Source organism: Natator depressus, chromosome 8 (genome assembly GCF_965152275.1).
Source record: "Natator depressus isolate rNatDep1 chromosome 8, rNatDep2.hap1, whole genome shotgun sequence".
NCBI lineage: Eukaryota > Metazoa > Chordata > Testudines > Cheloniidae > Natator > Natator depressus.
Window position 1 is genome coordinate 83,589,060 of NC_134241.1, and position 18,964 is coordinate 83,608,023.

At 40.5% G+C, this 18,964-nt stretch overlaps 1 protein-coding gene across 5 annotated transcripts in view; it reads left to right on the top strand.

Annotated features, from left to right (window-relative positions):
• Positions 1–18,964, top strand: part of SLC44A5 (solute carrier family 44 member 5) — a 181,215-nt gene that overhangs the window by 111,841 nt on the left and 50,410 nt on the right. For all 5 annotated transcript variants that reach the window (XM_074961517.1, XM_074961514.1, XM_074961516.1 and 2 more), the window contains one exon: positions 10,188–10,261. Coding sequence is in view for 3 of the 5 variants with exons in the window: in XM_074961514.1 (XP_074817615.1) it covers positions 10,188–10,261 (74 nt within the window). In the remaining 2 variants the exon portion in view is untranslated. The remainder of the gene's footprint in view (positions 1–10,187; positions 10,262–18,964) is intronic.

The window sequence follows — 18,964 nt, forward strand, 5'->3', positions numbered from 1 at the left end:
TTTGAAAAAATCCATTTCAGTCTGCTGATGAGTAGCACAGACGTGAACATAAAATGGGGAAATGATATGCATTGGACTTGTGATGATTGCAATATTTTATTAGAATTGCCTCCGATTTTTTTAAACTTCTCAGAAAATATAAAAGCAAATGTTAGCAGTAGAAGAGAAGATTGCATGGTGTGTCAGTGTCACAGCCTCTCCCTCTAGAAACTTAGATTTCAGTCCTGAAATTAGGTCACAAGTCAAATGAATTCCATGGTCCCAGCCTATTTAGTTCTCATGAACACTTATCCACATTACACAAAATGCTGCACTTCAGCACAGTGGGCAGACTCTGCTCAAAAGAGGCTTCCTAATGGAATAAGTGGGGTCTTGAAGGTCAGAACAGGGATGCATTTGCAGAGCTGTGGGAGGAAGCTTGTACAAAGCATAGCCACACTATGCTTGGCTCTAGCCAACTGTTTTCAGTTCTCCTCTTCACTGAGCATTAAAATTTCACACACACTAGAAGACTGAGGGGAAACAGCATGATTATGTACTTTGTCTGCAAGCATGGACTTTAAAATATTAAGGATCACATTTTACCCAAAATATGAAAATAAGCTAAAAATAGACACACTAATTTTGTAGCAAAACATGAACAGATACAAATTCTTCAGGTCTTAACCCTTTGTATACACTTATGTGTCTGTCTACACAGATAAATACGATCATACATATATACATATACAAAATTACACTGAAAATAATATTGAAAATCATCTTCCAAACAGATGGATGGATTCATTCCCATTCAATGCGTCTGGTTTCCTTTTTTATCTCTAGTGTAAATATCGGAATATCTCTTGAGCATGTATTTCTGATGTGCTCAGATTCAAAAAAACTAATTGAAACAAGCTAAAAGCTCTCTGTCCTCAGGATAACACTCCAGCTGGTAAATTAATCCAGTGAGTGTTTGACTGAAGTGGTATGGTTGATTGCAGTCCTCAGTCTGTCTTTCCACAATAATTTTGGGCCAGATGCTCAGCTGGTGTAAATCAGTGTCTCTCCATTGACTTCAGTGGAGCTATATTGATTTACACCAGCCGAGGAGCTGGCACAGTGATTATTTTTGGAATTTTTAGACAGATCCAATAAACAGTGTGAAAACCACAGAAAGCTGTTCAGCATTTTCATAAATAGTGTATTTCACATTCTGGGGAACAATCCAGACGAGTTGAGGGGTTATGTCATTGCCTGCCCTGTAACCTTGAGGACCTCAAAATGTTTTGCTGTTTGTAGCTCCAGGCTACCTTACAACCAGCCTACCTGCATGCAGGTCACACCCTAACGGTCTGTGAGCTGGTTCAGCATTTCTGACCCCAGCAGCCATTCTGCAGACTCACTCTGGCTTTTACCAGCCTGGGTCGCTGTTTGCAGGGTGACCCCAACACACTTGCAGTCTCAGATTTCCCTAAAGCTGTGTGCTCTGCAGTGTCCAGCCCTCTTGTGGACAGATCAGAGAAATAATAAGATTTGTTTGTTCCTGTAAAGACACACAAATACATGACAGCTTATTAACTTAAGTAGGGATAAATAACCGCTCCCTTTAAACACCACACTGAGTTGGTTTATAATAAAATAAAACATAGGTTAAGTGAAGCTGAGTAAAAGGAATAAAGTTAGAAAGGGTTACTAGCAAATAAAAGTGAAAAAACTAAGTCTAAAACTTAATCTAGCAAGATACAGGCTTTATTCAAGATGGTTTCATTCATCAGTCATTCTTCTTCCCAGTCATGGCTAACTTTCTCCTTTCCACAGAAGCACAAGGGGCTGGCTTCTCTTTTCTTCTGAGGTGAAAAATCTTTGCCTAAGCAGGTTTCTCACCCATGTTCAATTCCAGAGACTTCAACCCCATCTTGGTTGAAGGACCCATCTTTCTCAGCTTGCAAGAGCTCTGGTCTATTGTCTGTGCAGTGATGGTGCCAAAAATGGCTTCTGTCCTTGTTCATATCTTCCAAGTTCAAAGAACTGGTTTCAAGAGGCAGAATGACCTCGTGCTGTTCTACCCTTTATGTGGGCTTCCCATCCCTCTGTATGATTTCTGTGTAAATGGTGCTTCCATTGTTTCTGATTCCACCATACTTAATTTACAAAGGAGACAGGTGGATAGCTGGGACATTCCCTCCTGTATGGGCAGACTATATAGCCTAATATCAGTGAGTATCTATCATTCCTTATGTAGAGTTAATACATATAGTTCACAATTATATGACTCACTAGTGTGTTATTAGCTTTCAGAAAAGACCTCACTCTGTACACTTTTATAATACAGCAATATTGTATACAATCAGTTGAATCAATTGCTTATCATTTGAGGTTCAGCATCCCTGTCTTTATAGACCAGTAAGCCTTTGAAATGGATTCTTCTGGAAAAGTAAAACCCAGACCTAGCTCTCTCTTGCTGGGTGTAGACCAGTGTCTCTCAACCTTCTGATACCAGGGATCGGCTTGCTGCCTTCCTAAACTGTGCCAGGGAGATCTCAGGGACTGGTGCCGGTCCACGGACTGGTAGTTCAGAAACACTGGTGTAAACAACATGCTGTCTTCTCCCCTGCTTGTTAATGTGAGGTTTGCCTCCTCTTCTTGTTACGTTGATAAGTCTGTTTTACTGCTTATATGTATATTGAGGTAAACACAGATTCCTTTGTTTAGGGTAGATCTGTTTAACAACCTCCCCCCCCCCCACATACCTGGTTTGTGTGCAGTGTTATTGCAGCCCAGGAAATGACAAGTGGGTGAAGTAATATCTGAAAAGAGCTGTGTAAGCTCAAAAGCTTGTCTCTCTCACCAGCAGAAGTTGGTCCAATGAAAGATATTTATCTCTAAATTCCTGTTTTGAACACATTTTAGTTATAATTCCAGTATACCCATTGTGTACATACAACATGCAAGAATATTAATGATCAGTGAGTTACTAGTTTTCAGATGATACCTCACAAGACATATTTTGTACAAAGGTTTTACCGTAGTGTGTAGGGTGTGACTAGAGGGATACTAACTGTCCATGTATAACAGGTATTTTCATTCCTGTGAAGTGTTTGTAGCAACGAAGGAAGTGACCTATATTGGGAAAGTCACATAAGTGTGTATTAGCATAAAATCATGATTCATAAAGGCTTCAGGGGTGACTGTCAAGAAGTGTTTCAGGCCAGAGCCACACATTTTTTTTGTCTTGACCCTGCCACTACCAAGAATACGATATAAATCATGATGAAGTTTATAAAACACAGCATTATGTCAATGTGGGTGATTGCCGCTTAGATACCTAGGTGATAGTTACCTTTGACTCTACCTTGGATATGCACATCCAGTCCCCTTCCTCTTTCCCCACTAGGTCTTGTGTATGTGTGTGAATGTGGGTGATTGCTGCTTAGATACCTAGGTGATAGTTACGTTTGACTCTACCTTGGATATCCACATCCAATCCCCTTCCTCTTTCTCCACTAGGTCGTGTTTGTGTGTGTGTTGGGGGAAGCGGGGGGGTTCTCAGAGTTCTGTTCTTAGGCTGCTCCCCTTCTGTCTTTGCCCCCTTTCTCGAAATGATCTTGTCTGTTCACACAGCTCCAACTACCATCTTTTACACCAATGACTCTCAAATCAGCCTCGCTACTCCCGGCCTCCATTGTCCATTCGCGCTCACATCTCAACCTGTCTTTCTGATGGTCTGAAAACTGAACTTTTTAAAACTGTGCACTCATTAGGGCAAGGCCTGTGTCTTCTGCTGTGATTGGAAAGTGCTTAGCAGTTTATGGGTGCCTCTGCAATATAAATATTAACTTTCAACTTTTTGTGGCTATCTTCCTTAAGGGTCAGGCTGAGGAAAAAACCATAAGTGTTAGTTATTTCCTGAGCTCCATCCAAAACACAAACTCTGCCCACTCTTGACTCTAAAATGAGATGCTGCTCACAATAGATTATGCTGATCTTCGTGATAGGATCATCTCACTCCTTTCTTGGGTACTGTGGTCAGTACCGAAACAGTTGACAATTTAAATGTCAACATCGTTATCATCAGGCTTCAGAGTCAACAACCTGAAGAGTCTGACGCAGAGGAGTGCTAGCAAGAAACAGATTATTTCTTATTGCTAATGGAATTTTAATCAGTGCCTGTATCTTTGGCAACACCCTGGGATCTATATTGTTGTAGTATGTTATACACCCCACTGAGATGAATGGGCAGTTTCACTTTTCTTAGCGCTCCTGTTGCAAGCTCTCAGCAGACATCGCTTCATGGCTTTCTTCTGATTCACATTTTGCAGGTTTCCTTTGCAGCCATAAAGGCTAGAGACTTAATTTTTTTAAATTTAAAGCTTTCTGGTGCACAATATTCAGCCACCAAGAAGAAGTACAACTCAGTGAGACAACACGGGCCAGCTCATTTCAACCCCTCTCATTAAAGATTCTCTGAAGAAAACATAAGAAAATCCAGTGTTTAGGTTGATAGGTTAACAAAGCACTGTTTGCATTAAAACCTCTTTAGTACCTTTCTTGAGCACTTTCTAGTCTCCATAGTAGGAGTGGTATGCTCAAAAGGAAGTATCCCTGAACATACTGAATCTGCCACTAACTCAAATATTTATTCAGCTTTGGTGAATAGTGCCCTTTGGTCTGGCCACACTGTCTGATAAAAGTACCAGCCACTCTATTCAGATCCATACCAGCTGAGATGATCTCTCAGTTCAGGCTACAATCAAGTAGGGGAGCCTGAATTCTGTACATAGACCACAAAACAGACAAAAATTCTTTTTCCTACAGCGTGGTTTCTTAGAGGGATTTCAAAACATAGGCATCAGGCCTGCAGAGAATTCTGTGTGAGCAGACCCCTGCACTCAGGCAGAGCTCCATTAACGCTGAGCTCTGAGCAGCGTTGATGCCTTAACGGTCACCTTAAGTTTGTCCACAAAGGAGTGATATTTCCCATCGTCTATATTTATACACGTAGATTGTGAGCTCTCTGGACGGGGGCAGAGGCTGTCTTTTTGTTATATGTTTGCACAGGGCCTAACACAAAGGGATCCAGGTCTGTGGGTGCTGTCATAATACTGGTACAACTCTAATATTAAGAATAATGGTTTCTTGCTAGTGCAACATCTTGGACAGGATTGCACACGTAAGACAATATGAACTGTAAAAATAATGAGGGCTCCTTGTGGCACCTAAATTTGTTAGTCTCTAAGGTGCCACAAGGACTCCTCGTTGTTTTTGCTGATACAGACTAACACAGCTACCACTCTGAAACCTGTCATTATGTAGAATTGGAGGATGAAGCCAGCAGAAGCAAGTACTCCCCAAGCAGAATCATTAGCCGCGAAATGCATGGTTTGTCAGTGAATAAGTGCTTCCAATCTCTGATACTCAATATTCATAAAAAGAAAAGGAGTACTTGTGGCACCTTAGAGACTAACCAATTTATTTGAGCATAAGCTTTCGTGAGCTACAGCTCACTTCATCGGATGGCCCCTACAATATTCGTAGTCATTATTTATTTATCTGAATCCTGTTAACACCCCCTATATGTTATCTCCATGAAGACACAGGAACAAAGTGTTTTCTTACTTTGCGCGGCCACATATAACAAAGTGAGTAAGCCAATCCATTTCTGAAAGGTGTTAGAAAGCAAAGCAGTACCCATAAACTAAACAAAATGACAAGAAGTAGGCAATAAAATCTAGCATGGGGGCTAGAAATGTGCACTTATCAAATGAGATTATTTTATTACTTCACCTGGCTAAAATGAATCTGATGGGTTTATCAGTGATTTATTTCTATGGAGACAGTAATGTTCAAGTAGAATAGTCAGGCTAACAACAAAATTTTGGCAAGATATTGGGGTGCAACTGAACTGCAAAAAGGCAAAAGAGCACTGCAAATTTCAAATACAGCCATGCTTTCACAATGACTTTCATGTTGTCCGGTGCATTTTAATTCATGACACAATACAATAAATATTGTCTGTGTGCATTATCATATTCTGTTACAATATCCTGTTATCCATGCAGTCGTTGCTGCTAGGAAAAGGTTTGGATTCCATTTTTTGGGGGTGAAAAAATGGTTATATTTTTCCTTTTGTAATTTTTGCGTCATGTATCCCATGAGGATGGTGGGTATCTTTGTGTGTATTTACAGATATATTATAAAAACATGGCAGTGATATCCATGTGAAAGGCTGCAGGGGCCATATGATAAATTGCATTTATCATGCACTCTCTCCTCAACCCTCTGCCCACTAATCCATCTCCCTTAGCATTTATTCTACTGTTTCACCCCCTGAGCAGCTTCCTGCAGTTTCCTTGTCTTGAATACAAATACAACAACAAAATCAATTTGCCACCAAAACGTTTCTGTTTTTTCCCTAAATGTGAGCATTTCCGCTCCAAAACAAAACCAGTTCAAAGCCCAGCACAGGCAATGTTCAGTCCTGGTTACAGCAATAAATGTAATCTCCCAATCTCATGTGACCCTTCAGGGCTAGAAATGGGAGCCTAATCCTTTTGGGGAGGGGAGATTCCCAGCATTCTATTTGCTCTAGCTTTGAAAACTCCCAGTGACTTTAAGGGAGTAAAATGTTATGTGTGGAACAGTTATTTTAGGTCATTTGGTGAGGTATTTTATATTTTTGTTTTAATTTTTCTCTCCTGCTAAGCCTTGGATTTCTAAGGTGAAATCCTGGTCCCACAAAGTCAGCAGGACTTTTGCCATTGATTCCACTGGAGCCAGGATTTTACCCATGGAAACAAAGGCACCTGTCTGCACAGGCAGAAGGGTGCAAGAAATAGTCCCCAAAAATTTATTTTAAAACTCTCCAAACCATGCGCAAAATAGTTTCTGTGCAATTATTATAATTATTTAATATTTATATTATAGCAGCACCCAGAGGTCAGGGTCAGTTGTGCTAGGGCACTATAAAATCTGTGTCATACCCAGAACAGGAAATGGTGTGAGGTGGTAGAAACACTTGACACTTGAATAACTGCAAAACTTTAAGGGATGAAGTGGCACAAATGGGGATAGGCTCTGATCATACGTAATGTGACGGGGCAAGGCCGGATGGCTATAGAAAAGGAGTGGGAGATAGATATATTAGCTCCAGGCTAAACAAATCCCTGGTACCAGGACAAGTGAAATGGCAGCTGCTCCAGGTCAATTAAGACACCTGGGGCAATTAAGAACTTTCCAGAAGGCAGGGAGAATGCTAGGTTGATTGGGACACCTGAAGCCAATCAGGGGCTGGCTGAAACTATTTAAAAGCCTCCCAGTTAGTCAGGTGGGTGTGCATGTCAGGAGCTGTGGGAGGAAGTTGCACTGTTGGAGAGACTGAGTAGTACACACCATATCAGGCACAAGGAAGGAGGCCCTGAGGTAAGGGTGAAGTGGAGCTTGAGGAAGTGAGGGCTGCTTGTGGGGGAAGTAGCCCAGGGAATTGCACATGCCATGTTTCTAAAAGGTCAGCTACCATAGCTGATACTATTAGGGTCCCTGGGCGGGAGCCCGGAGTAAAGGGTGGGCCTGGGCTCCCCCCCCCCACCTTTGCCCCCGATTAATCACTGAGACTGGGAGACAACAGAGACTGTGCAAGGAAGGATAACTTCTCCTCACCTCCCTCACTGGTTTATGATGAAAATGGCTCAGTAGACTGTGACCCTTGTCTCTAGAGAGAGAAGGGTTATGTGGAGGGTCACAGTGAGCCCCTGAGGCTAGCGAAATCCACCAGGAAATGCGGGACCCATGGAGGCAAGGACAGTGCTTTGTCACAGTAATCATAAATACCATGTGTACAAGAGGGTTCTGACAACAAGAGACTTATAATTAAAGTATTGCAGTTTCCTACTTCGCCTTCCATTAGTATTTTTACCTGAGTTATCTTTTATTAAACACTGCACCATTTAACAGCCACTCTCTGGAAGGTGAGAAACTGAGCCTGAGTAAAGTATCAGAATTAGTGTGAAACAAAATGTTAGCCTTACATTTTAAAAGGTTTAGTGCTTCTGCTGGTGTTAAGCGAAGGAAGCAGGTGACCCTATTTCCATTCATTATTTATCCATTTTGTGATACCAACTAAAATCTAATCTTCAGATTAAAGCTCTCCTCATAACTGTAGCATGCTGTCATCTGTTCTCCGGCCAGACACTCATTACAGGGCCCTTGAGAAAAGCTTCATCTGTGACAACTGCAGCAAACGATAGCTTAAAGCCGCGGTTCTCAACCAGGGGTCCAGGGCTCCCTGGGGGGCCATGAGCAAGTTTCAGGGGGTCTGCCAAAATAAACCAGAGAGCAGGGCCAGCATTAGACTCACTGGGGCCCAGAGCAGAAAGCCGAATCCCAAGCCCTGCTTCTCGGGGCTGAAGCTGAAGCCTAAGAACCTTCTCCCCAGGCAGAAGCCTGAGCAACTTTAGCTTTGTGGGGCCCCTTGTGGCAAAAGGTCCTGGGCAATTGCTCTGCTTGTTACCCCTTAACACTGGCCCTGGCTTTTAATCTACTGAAAAACAGTTGTTGTAGACATGGGTGGGCTATGGAATTTTATAATATGTTTGGTGCTGGGGCTCAGAAGGACAAAGGTTGAGACCCCTTTGGCTTAAAGAACAAGCAGGGTTCCATTGTCAGTTCTTTCAGTTTAACAGACTCTCCTTCATTAGATTGCCTCAGCAGATCCCCATAGTTACATAGACCTGGAACCTAGTGCTGAGATTGTTTCTCTATGGAGAGGCACATGGGTCATTCACTCTTAGTTCCTTTTTCACACCTAGAAATGTCTCTCCAAGTTTTCCAATTGTTTAAAAGTTGTGTAAACTTTCCCCACCTTTCTCCTCCTTCCCAATCATTGGGATCCGGATCTACTCTTCACCCTGTCCTTTCAAACCCATAATTAAGTGTCCCCTATCCCATATCTCTCAAATTGGCCTCTCTAGTGGGGATCACTTTGGCCAAAAGAATCCGAGAGCTATAAGTCCTTATGTCTAATTCTCCATTCTTAATTTTTAAGGACAGTATTTCTGGGCTTTCTTCATTATACCCATCATGCTGATTGCAGCTGAATGATGGGACTTTTAATAAAACTCTGGCAAGATCTCTTTGGCCATTTGGGGGGTTTCAGGGCAGGGGTGCTGGAACAGTTTGTATAGTGGGGGTGCTGAGAGCCATTGAACCAAACTGTAAGTCCTGTATATAGTGGAAATCACTTAAAGTCAGGGAGTGCACCCCCAACACCCCTAGTTCCAGCACCTGTGTTTCAGGGTGAATCCTCCCTCCATACACACACACATTTTATCCACTTTAAAAAAGAAACTCTAATTTATCTTTTCTAGATGGGGCTGTGGCAAAAATAGATGTTGGAAACTTGAAACTCACCATGGCTAAACCTCTCACTGAGGAGTAATGCCTCTTCTTGTGCTTGGAAAAAATGGTTTTAATTTACTAGAGTTGGTTTGTAATTGTATCCTGAATGTGTGCAATAGACAATTTTGTAAAATACATAGGAACGAACAATAAATATATATACATTAAAGAGTACCGCTAATTAAGTCTGCACTTTTCAAAACAGACTGATTTTAAGGGTCAGATCCTCAGCTTGGCCTTGACCAGCATTGGCTTCAGTGGAGCTATGCCGATTTACGTCAGCTGCAGCTGGTAGCTTTTGGGATGTTAATTGATACGTCTGCTTGTTTAGACTCCTAGGTCAGGTTGGAGGTGGTTTAGTTTGGTAAGGCAATCCTTTACTTTCTTTTTAACTAGAAACACTCCTTAGTCCACCTCTAGAGTGATTGTTGCTTAGTAGTCATCAAAAGCAAGGACTTCTTAAGGTAAGTTTATGAAGGAGAAGTGGAAGCTAGATAAGTTCAGACTAGAAATAAGGCACAGATTTTTAATGGTGAGGATAAATAACCATTGTTAAAACTTATGTTGGGTCGAGGTGGATTCTCAATCATTGACAATTTTTAAATCAAGGTTGGATGTTTTTCTAAAAGGTGTGGTATACTTGAAAAAGGAATTAATTCAGGAAAATCCTGTGGCCTGTGTAATGCAGGAGGTTAAACTATATGATGTCTGTGAGCCATTCTGATCTTATAATGTATGAATCAATCATTTACAAAGGAGGAGTTATTTTGGACACCTTTCTAATTCTTTAAAATGTTCCCTTCTGTCTTTAGGCACTGTACGGATATTCTGTGCTGTGTAATCTTCATAGTCGTCATTCTGGGTTACATTGCATTAGGAATTCTGGGTAAGTAAACGCAGGTACGGTAGTGGCTTCTCTTGCAGGGGAAGTAAATAAGTGAGTCATTATTTTTAATTGAAGAGTCCATTTAACTTTAAACTTTCTAATCAATGAGCAATGTGTTTCCTAGAAGGAAATCGTGAATCATCTGCTCACATTAAATATCTGTTATAATCAGGGAGAGGTTGAAAATGATGTGTTTATTGATGAAAAACCCAAAGTAAAATATATGCAGGTAAAAATGCCATGGTTCAATCATTTTGCTATCATAAACTATAATTGAGACAGGAAAATCCTGGCACTTGTCACTCGTCAAAAAACAAAAGCTAGAGAAATACGTTTTTTTTTAAAGGGGCTTTGCATTCTTTAAAATATTAGGGAGATACTCTATGGGAGCAATGAATGGAGCAGAAAAAAATTCATTTAATTGTAGGACACAGAGCTGTTTGCTTATCAGGATATTCCGTGGTATCGTTTTAGTTTGCTTGTCTGAGAGAACTTCACTGAGACTATCTAAATGAGTAAGGGCAAATGCCAGCTACCATAAAAGTGCAGTTACTGTGTGTTTGCATATTTGGCTGAACTTAATTTCCTAATAAAAGACCATACGGCCCTGGCTTAGACACAAGAAATGTCATCGCTCTTTTTTTAATTTTGTGTTAGTATTTTCTCTACTGTACAAAACCAAACTGCTATGTGTAGTGTCAGAAAATGACAATAAGCAAGATTGATTTTACACAACCAGTAGAAATCAGTAAGTATACAGGAATGTACATCATCCTCTCAGTAAAATATACTATTGGCACAGTATCCCAAAAGTCATAATTTGTTCTCTGTGTCTCTTCAGCTCCCTGTCTCTCTCACTTTACCTTGTAGTATTTAAGCACTGAACTGGTAGTTAAGATTTTGCTTCTTCTCTCTCCAGGGGCTCCTGTGTGTGTGTGGTGTTCATTCCCTTGTTCACACATACTGGTTATCCCTTCGTGGAACATCATGCTTTCAGAAAAGGGGAAAGGGTAGGAAATAAAGTGAATACACTTGCAAGCAATAACAGTCAAGGGAGTCATTGCAGTTGAAAGGTAGCACCACACACTGACCCCATAACAGGCAGTTGTGGTCTAATGAATGGAGCATGATGCTGACAGGCAGGAGACCTGTGTTCCACTCACGATTATGTCACTAAATTGCTGTGCAACGTCAGGCAAGTAACGTAACTGATCTGTGCCTCAGTTTCTCTATCTGTAAAACCAAGATAATACCTACCTTTGTAAAGGGCTTTGAGATCTATGGATGGAAAAAAATCTGTATAAGGGCAAAGAGTTAACTAATAAGCTATTAATACAGGTCCTGTGCCTGTGTACCATACATGGATCCAATACTTTAATGGTTTCATTAGCTGTGGGATTCTCCTTGGGGACAGTAGTGGGCAGAGGGTGAGGGAGAAGGGTGTCTCTAACTGTAATTCATGCATTATTTTGTCACATTCAGACTAGCTTGTCTGCAGTCCTTTGGCTTCCTTGCACAGGTCAGACTCTGATGCTTCCTTAACATTGATGGCATCCTACTTCTGGATGAGGATCTGTCTGGTCTGTATCTGCGGCTGCTACTGAAGTGCGTCTGAATGAAATTTTGCATAGGCTCTCTCATCTCATCTCTGCCTCCTCTTTCGATCCTGCTGCTTGTACTAGTTGTTGTAGAGTGATGCTACGATCCTAGTTGCCCCTGCTTTAATTGCCCAGTTACATTGTCTGTACCTCACTGGCCTCTTGTTTCCATTCCAAGCTGGTACCAGCACTCATTTGACGTGTGTGTGTGTGTGAGAGAGAGAGAGAGAGAGAGAGAGAGAGAGAGAGAGAGAGAGAGAGAGAAAGAAACTCCACTCAGAGTTACAATAGACATGAGGAACAGTTGTCTCAGCATGGACATTATATGTGTCGTCACAGAACTGGGTCAGAAAATGGCAGAAAGAGATTGCTTGGTCCTGGTGCAGCAGCAGGACTGCCCTCTGCACATACAGACCTGCCAAGCCTCCCACTTGAAGCAGGAATATCCCACATTTGGAATATTTTACTTCCCTGTTCCCCCTCTAATGTTCCACCAGCTCTTCCTGCCCCCTGTTTGCTCAGCTGGTGTGTTACTGTTCTGTTCCAGTCCTTCTTTCACATCTCAAACACACAGCCTGAGTGGAGGAGCTGGACTCAGATCGTGGGAGCGTTCCTTGTTCTCTTTAATACGTGAACACTCCCCTGACAGGTGAGTGGCCCCTACTCTGGATGTTGTGTTGGACAGAGTATTGGCACACTGTCAAACAGACAGAGAGAGGCAGAGGCGAGCACTGGCAATTTGTAGTTGTGCAGCATTCTTGTGCATTCAGATCTTCCTGCCAGCCTGTACAATCTCCCTCCAGCACTGCACAAATCTCCCTTAATCCTTTGGCTAGACTTCCATGGCAGCTGTGCATGTGCCATTTCCAAACATCATGTTCTGCATGAAATACGTAAATAAGCCAAGGGAGGCAGAAGATGACTGGTTGGCCAGATTCCTCTCTTCCCTGACTCTGTGGCCTCAGACAATGGGATCAGTGTGGTGTGTGATGGTGAATTTGTCCATATAGGGTACATTTGCACATGCCTTGGAATCCTATTAGGAAAAAACCTTCTAACTAAATGCTTAGGTATAAAACATTGAGGGGTTTGGAATCCAACCATGGATCCAGACCCAAATTTTGTGGCTGGCCACTATTTTTATCTGTGATGGGTGGACCCAAATTTTTGCATCTGAACACCCCTATTACATATCCAAATCTAAACCCCACATGGTGCCTGCTTTTTCTTTGTCCTCAGATTGTAATTCATCGTTCTTTTTACTCTTATTTTAAATGAAAGATGGGATCAGCATGGGTCCTACTCCAAAGGCCAGCCCTGCTCCAAATGCATGAGAGTCAATAAAGTTCATATGAAGAGAAAATAGATTATAAATCAATTCTCCGTCATGAGTTATGCCTTAAGCGTCTCCTGTCCTTTGGCTTATTATAGAAATAAAAAAGTTGATTTCCCTGGTTTCTTGACTATGTGAGAATAGCTTCCTCATTTCACGTGTCATTTGGCTGGATAAAGAAAGGAAATAGTCAAACTAGGGCTGTCAATTAATGGCAGTTAACTCACACGATTAACTCAAAAAAATTAATCGCGGTTAAAAAATTAATCATGATTAATCACACTGTTAAACAATAGAATACAAATTGAAATTTATTAAATATTTTGGATTGTTTCTACATTTTCAAATATATCGATTTCAATTACAACACAGTACAAAGTGTACAGTGCTCACTTTATATGATTTTTTTAATTACAAATATTTGCACTGTAAAATGATAAAAGAAATAGTATTTTTCAATTCACCTCATACAAGTACTGTAGTGCAATCTCTTTATCATGAAAGTGCAACTTACAAATGTAGGTTTTTTGTTACGTAACTGCACTCAAAAACAAAACAATGTAAAACTTTAGAGCCTACAAGTCCACTCAGTCCTACTTCTTGTTTAGCCAGTCGCTAAGAGAAACAAGTTTGTTTACATTTACGGGAGATAATGCTGCCCACTTCTCACTTTCAGATGACACTGTAATTAAGAACAGGCTGTTGCATGACACTGTTGTAGCTGGCATCGCAAGATAGTTACATGTCAGATGTGCTAAAGATTCATATACCTCTTCATGCTTCAGCCATCAGAGGACATGCTTCCATGCTGATGACGCTCGTTTAAAAAAAAAAGTGTTAATTACATTTGTGACTGAACTTCTTGGGGGAGAATTGTATGTCTCCTGCTCTGTTTTACCCACATTCTGCCATATATTTCATGCTATAGCAGTCTCGGATGATGAACCAGCACATGTTGTTCGTTTTAAGAACACTTTCACTGCAGATTTGACAAAACGCAGAGAAGATACCAATGTGAGATTTCTAAAAATAACTACAGCACTCGACCCAAGGTTTAAGAATCTGAAGTGCTTTCCAAAATCTGAGAGGAATGTGGTGTGGAGCATGCTTTCAGAACTCTTAAAAGAGCAACACTCTGATGCGGAAATTACAGAACCCAAGCCACCAAATAAGAAAATCATCCTTCTGGTGGTGGCATCTGATTCAGATGATGAAAATGAACGTGTGTCAGTCCGCACTGCTTTGGATCGTAATCGAGGAGAACCTGTCATCAGCATGGATGCATGTCCTCTGTAATGAGTTGAAGCATGAAGGGATATATGAATCTTTAGCATATCTGGCATGTAAATATCTTGTGATGCCGGCTACAACAGTACTATGCAAATGCCTGTTCTCACTTTTAGGTGACATTGCAAGCAAGAAGCTTCTGAAAATGTAAAAAAAACTTGTTTGTCTGAGTGATTAGCTGAACAAGAAGTAGGACTGATTGGACTTGTAGGCTCTAAAGTTTTACATTTATCTTATTTTTGAATGCAGGTTTTTTGGTACATAATTCTACATTTGTAATTTCAACTTTCATGATAGAGATTGCACTACAGTACTTGTATGAAGTGAATTGAAAAATACTATTTCTTTTGTTTTTTACAGTGCAAATATTTGTAATCAAAAATAAATATAAAGTGAGCACTGTACGCTTTGTATTCTGTGTTGTAACTGAAATCAATATATTTGAAAATGTGGAAAAACTTCCAAAAATATTTAAATAAATGGTATTTTATTATTGTTTAATAGCGTGATTAATTGCAATTAATTTTTTTAATCGCTTGACAACCCTAACTCAAACCCATCACTTGGAGCTGCTATTGGTTGAAAATCTGTGGCTCACTTTCCACCCACAGCTATGTGTGCACAACTCCCACTGGCCTCAGTGAGACATGCACTTCAGCCCTCTTGAAACACACGCCAAGCCAAATTATACGTGTTTCAAGAGGGCTGTGTGGGGTCTGGGTAAAAGGTAATCGAATCCTCCTTGAAAGATCAAACTCAGTGATCTATGATAATATCCTATCTCCATCCTGCTTCAGTGGTGGTTGCTGTTGAATGATTATACTGAACAGAAATATTTATTACATGACTTATTCCTTGCCATAATTATGTTACCTTTGCAGATAATGCGATAAATGAAAGGGGGGGGTAGCTCCCTTTTATGGACACCCAGCCAGCCAGTTAGCTATAAAATCCCTCTTGGTAGCTGTTCTCTACTTTCTTTACCTGTAAAGGGTTAAAAAGTCTGACTGCATGCATAGGTAAAAGGAAGGGAGTGGGCACCTGTCCAAAAGAGCCAATGGGAAGGCTAGAACTTTTTAAAATTGTGGGGTGGGGGGGGCGGAACTTTCCCTTTGTCTGTCTGTCTCTTCTCCAGAGAGGGGGGACAGGGCAGAGACAGGGCTGGGACAATGCTGTAAAGAGCTTTAAAAGCAGGTATGACAAATCATCAAATCATACCTCGAACCTACTTATCTGAAACCCCAGATATGTAAGTAGTTCAGGGAATGTCTATAAAAAAAAACATGATTAGGTTTTTTTCTTTTATTTCTTATTGGCTTGTGGACTCCTCTGTGCTAACCCCCAAATGCTTTTGTTTTTCTTGTAACCTTTAAGCTGAACCTCAAGAGCGCTATCTTGATGCTTAAGTTTTGTAATTGTTTTTTTAAGATCTAGCAAAAAGTTTAAGTTCCAAAGGTATTTTCTTTCTCTTTGTTTTTAATAAAATTTACCTTAAAATAAAACAACTGATTTCCTTTGTTTCTGTCTCAGCTCTTCCCCGGAGGGGGTGTGTGAAAGGGCTTGATGGTACCCCACAGGAAGGAATTCCCAAGTGCACCGTTCTGGGTTCCAAAAAGGGGTTTTTTTGCATTTGGGTGGTGGCACCATCTACTCGTCCAAGGTCAGAAAGAAGCTGTAACCTTGGGACTTTAATACAAGCCTGGAGTGGCCAGTATTAATTTTTCAAATCCTAGCGAGCCCTCACCTTCTGCACTCAAAGTGCCAGAGTCGGGAATCAGCCTTGATAGATTAAAAAAGAGGACCAATTTAACATTGAATTAAATTTTTATTCCTTAAAGAACTAATTCAGTCCTTCCTATTTATTTGGGGGATTTTTGGCTTATCGGGGAGAGACTTTAAAAAAAAAAATCTACCAGACAGCCTACAATGTATGGTAGTTTTCATTCAGCAAAATGCATGTGAAGGGCAGCTAATGAATTATCATAGAAAGAGCTCAAGACTTCAAAGGATGGAGTAATTCAAAAGGAACAAAACTGAGTATGATTTAGATTTATTCCTGAAGTATGGTTCATATACTAATCTGATCAGCCTCTTTCTGGTACAAAGAGAAATCATTTACACCCCCCCCCACCTCCAATCAATAGCTTCACTATGTGTAGTTCAGATCCTCTTAGAGCAACATTATTATTTGCAATAGCAAATTTCTCCAGATGTCACTCTTACATTAAAGGAACAATGATGTTTTTATCCTTTATTGTGCTTAGCCAAGCCAAGAGTTATGATAGTGTATCAAAGTAAACCATCTGCACAACTTGTAAAACTTACCCTCAAGAGTCCACTTCATGTTTATAAATTCTTCTGAAATTTTAGCAGAATTTTGTCTTTTAGTAAAGGATTGATGGATTTAGAGTCTAAATGGGAACTTGAGATCATCATGCTTGTTCTTCATCTAAGATGTGCCTTGCTGTTCATGTGATTTCCCTCCCCACCCCCGAATTTCTATAGCTCCAGCTATAAAAGACTTATTCTTCTCGAACAGAATTCTTCTGATTTGTGTTCGGGGGCACAACTGGGGACTAACCACTGGGCTGGTAGGCCACCTGTGAAGCAGTGAACAATATGTTGCTTATGTAGTAGTCCTGCTTCTAGGAATGTTTATGCAACAGCAGTGTCATCAGCATGGGTTTACAAATTCAGTATCATATGTCCTATTATCTGCTTCACTGCATTTGTAAATTGTTTGTGTTAAAAAGCCATAAGCACAGTTGGGTAGGCCTGTTCTTCCAATATTAAAACATTAAAAGCATACCTTGAAGGGAAACAAAATAATGATATGAAAGCCTGTATTCCCAAGAAGCACACTGTTGTGGGAATGACTCAAATAAGCCAAACAGATTTGCAGTTATTTTTTAAATGTCAGTGGAAGCAGTTGTGCTAATCACAGTTTCTCCTTGACAAGGAGTTTTCCACTATTTACATCCACTGACTCAACCATACAGCCAAAAAAAATGTATTTGATAAACATTTAAAATGATAGACATTAGCCATTTCTGATATTGTTCTTGTGTACATCAGTGACAGGATAATGACATAACTTCAGCCATCCTGAATTGTGGATCCCTGTCTGTCAACTGCTTTGCCTGTGTCATATGCCTCCCCACTGCTACACTAACGGCTGACTCAGCTGGGTTGGTTGATGTATTTGTTTCAGCCCAGCTGTGTATGCCAGCATTCAAACGGTGATTTTACAAGCATCAGACCACGCACAACCTTTTGCTGGCATAAAAGTTCTATATACTTGGATTCCATTTCATTTAGTACTTGATATTTGGTCACCAGTAGGGCACTGCAACAAATAAGACTCAAACACTACTCTTTGATGCTAATCATGATAATAACCTTCCACTGTCAATGGAGGCTGCTGATTTAGGTACAATTCTACACTGAATAGGATAGGAAATGGAATATTCATCCTATGGGATTCTTTTCCCAACATTGTTCTAACTCACAAAGAAAGTAATAGTTGGGTTTTTTTTCTATTTTCTGCTGCAATATTAATCAAATGTTAAATCTCCATCCTCTATAACAGACCAATTCTTCTCGGTTTCTCTCTGAAAATTAGTTGAGATGTACTTTCCCTACTTCCACCTAGCAGATATGATTTCAAACTAAAGGAAACCAATTTTACAGCAAACCCAGATAAATCTGTTTTCTAAAGCTGCTTTCTAGATAAGGGGCCCACTTTTGATCCCAGTAAAGTCGACGAGAGCAAGTGTTGACATAGAAAAGCTCGTTTACCGTATTTTTTAAACCAGGTTCATCCAACACTGGTTTAGTGCCTCAATATGACTGAGGCCTCAGACTTGTAGGAAAGCTACAACCAAGAATCAGTAGGTATGGGCCACTGGATGAAGGCAACTGGACAAGAGTCCCCAAAAATTGGAAATACTGTTCAGAATACTTCGCAAAAACAAAAGTATGAGCAAAATGTCCAGCACTTGTACCTCACTAATTCCCACTAATGCCCAGGAAGCCGATTGCAAAGGATCACGTTTGGAGAATTAGTGAGTTAAGGGCCTAATCCAAACCCAGTGAAACCAGTGAGAGTCATTCCAGTGACTTCGGTGGGCATTGGATAATGAGAAATGATAAAACAGTAAGGATAATACATAACAAAATGTACTTTGTTTATCTGTATATAATTGTATTGCCAATGATGTTTCAGTGCATACAAGTATCCAATTTTTGTCATCTGCAAGCTTAATTAGAAGACATAAAATTCTCACTGATGAAATTTGAAGATGACACAAAAAATGGGGGAGAAGCAAATAATGAAGAGGACAGGTCACTGATACAGAGCCTTCTGGATTGCTTAGCTGGGTGCAAGCAAGCAATAAGCTGCTTTGATACAGCTGAATATAAACGTATACAACTAGAAACAAAAAATGTAGGCCATGCTTACAGGATAGGGGATTCTATCCTAGG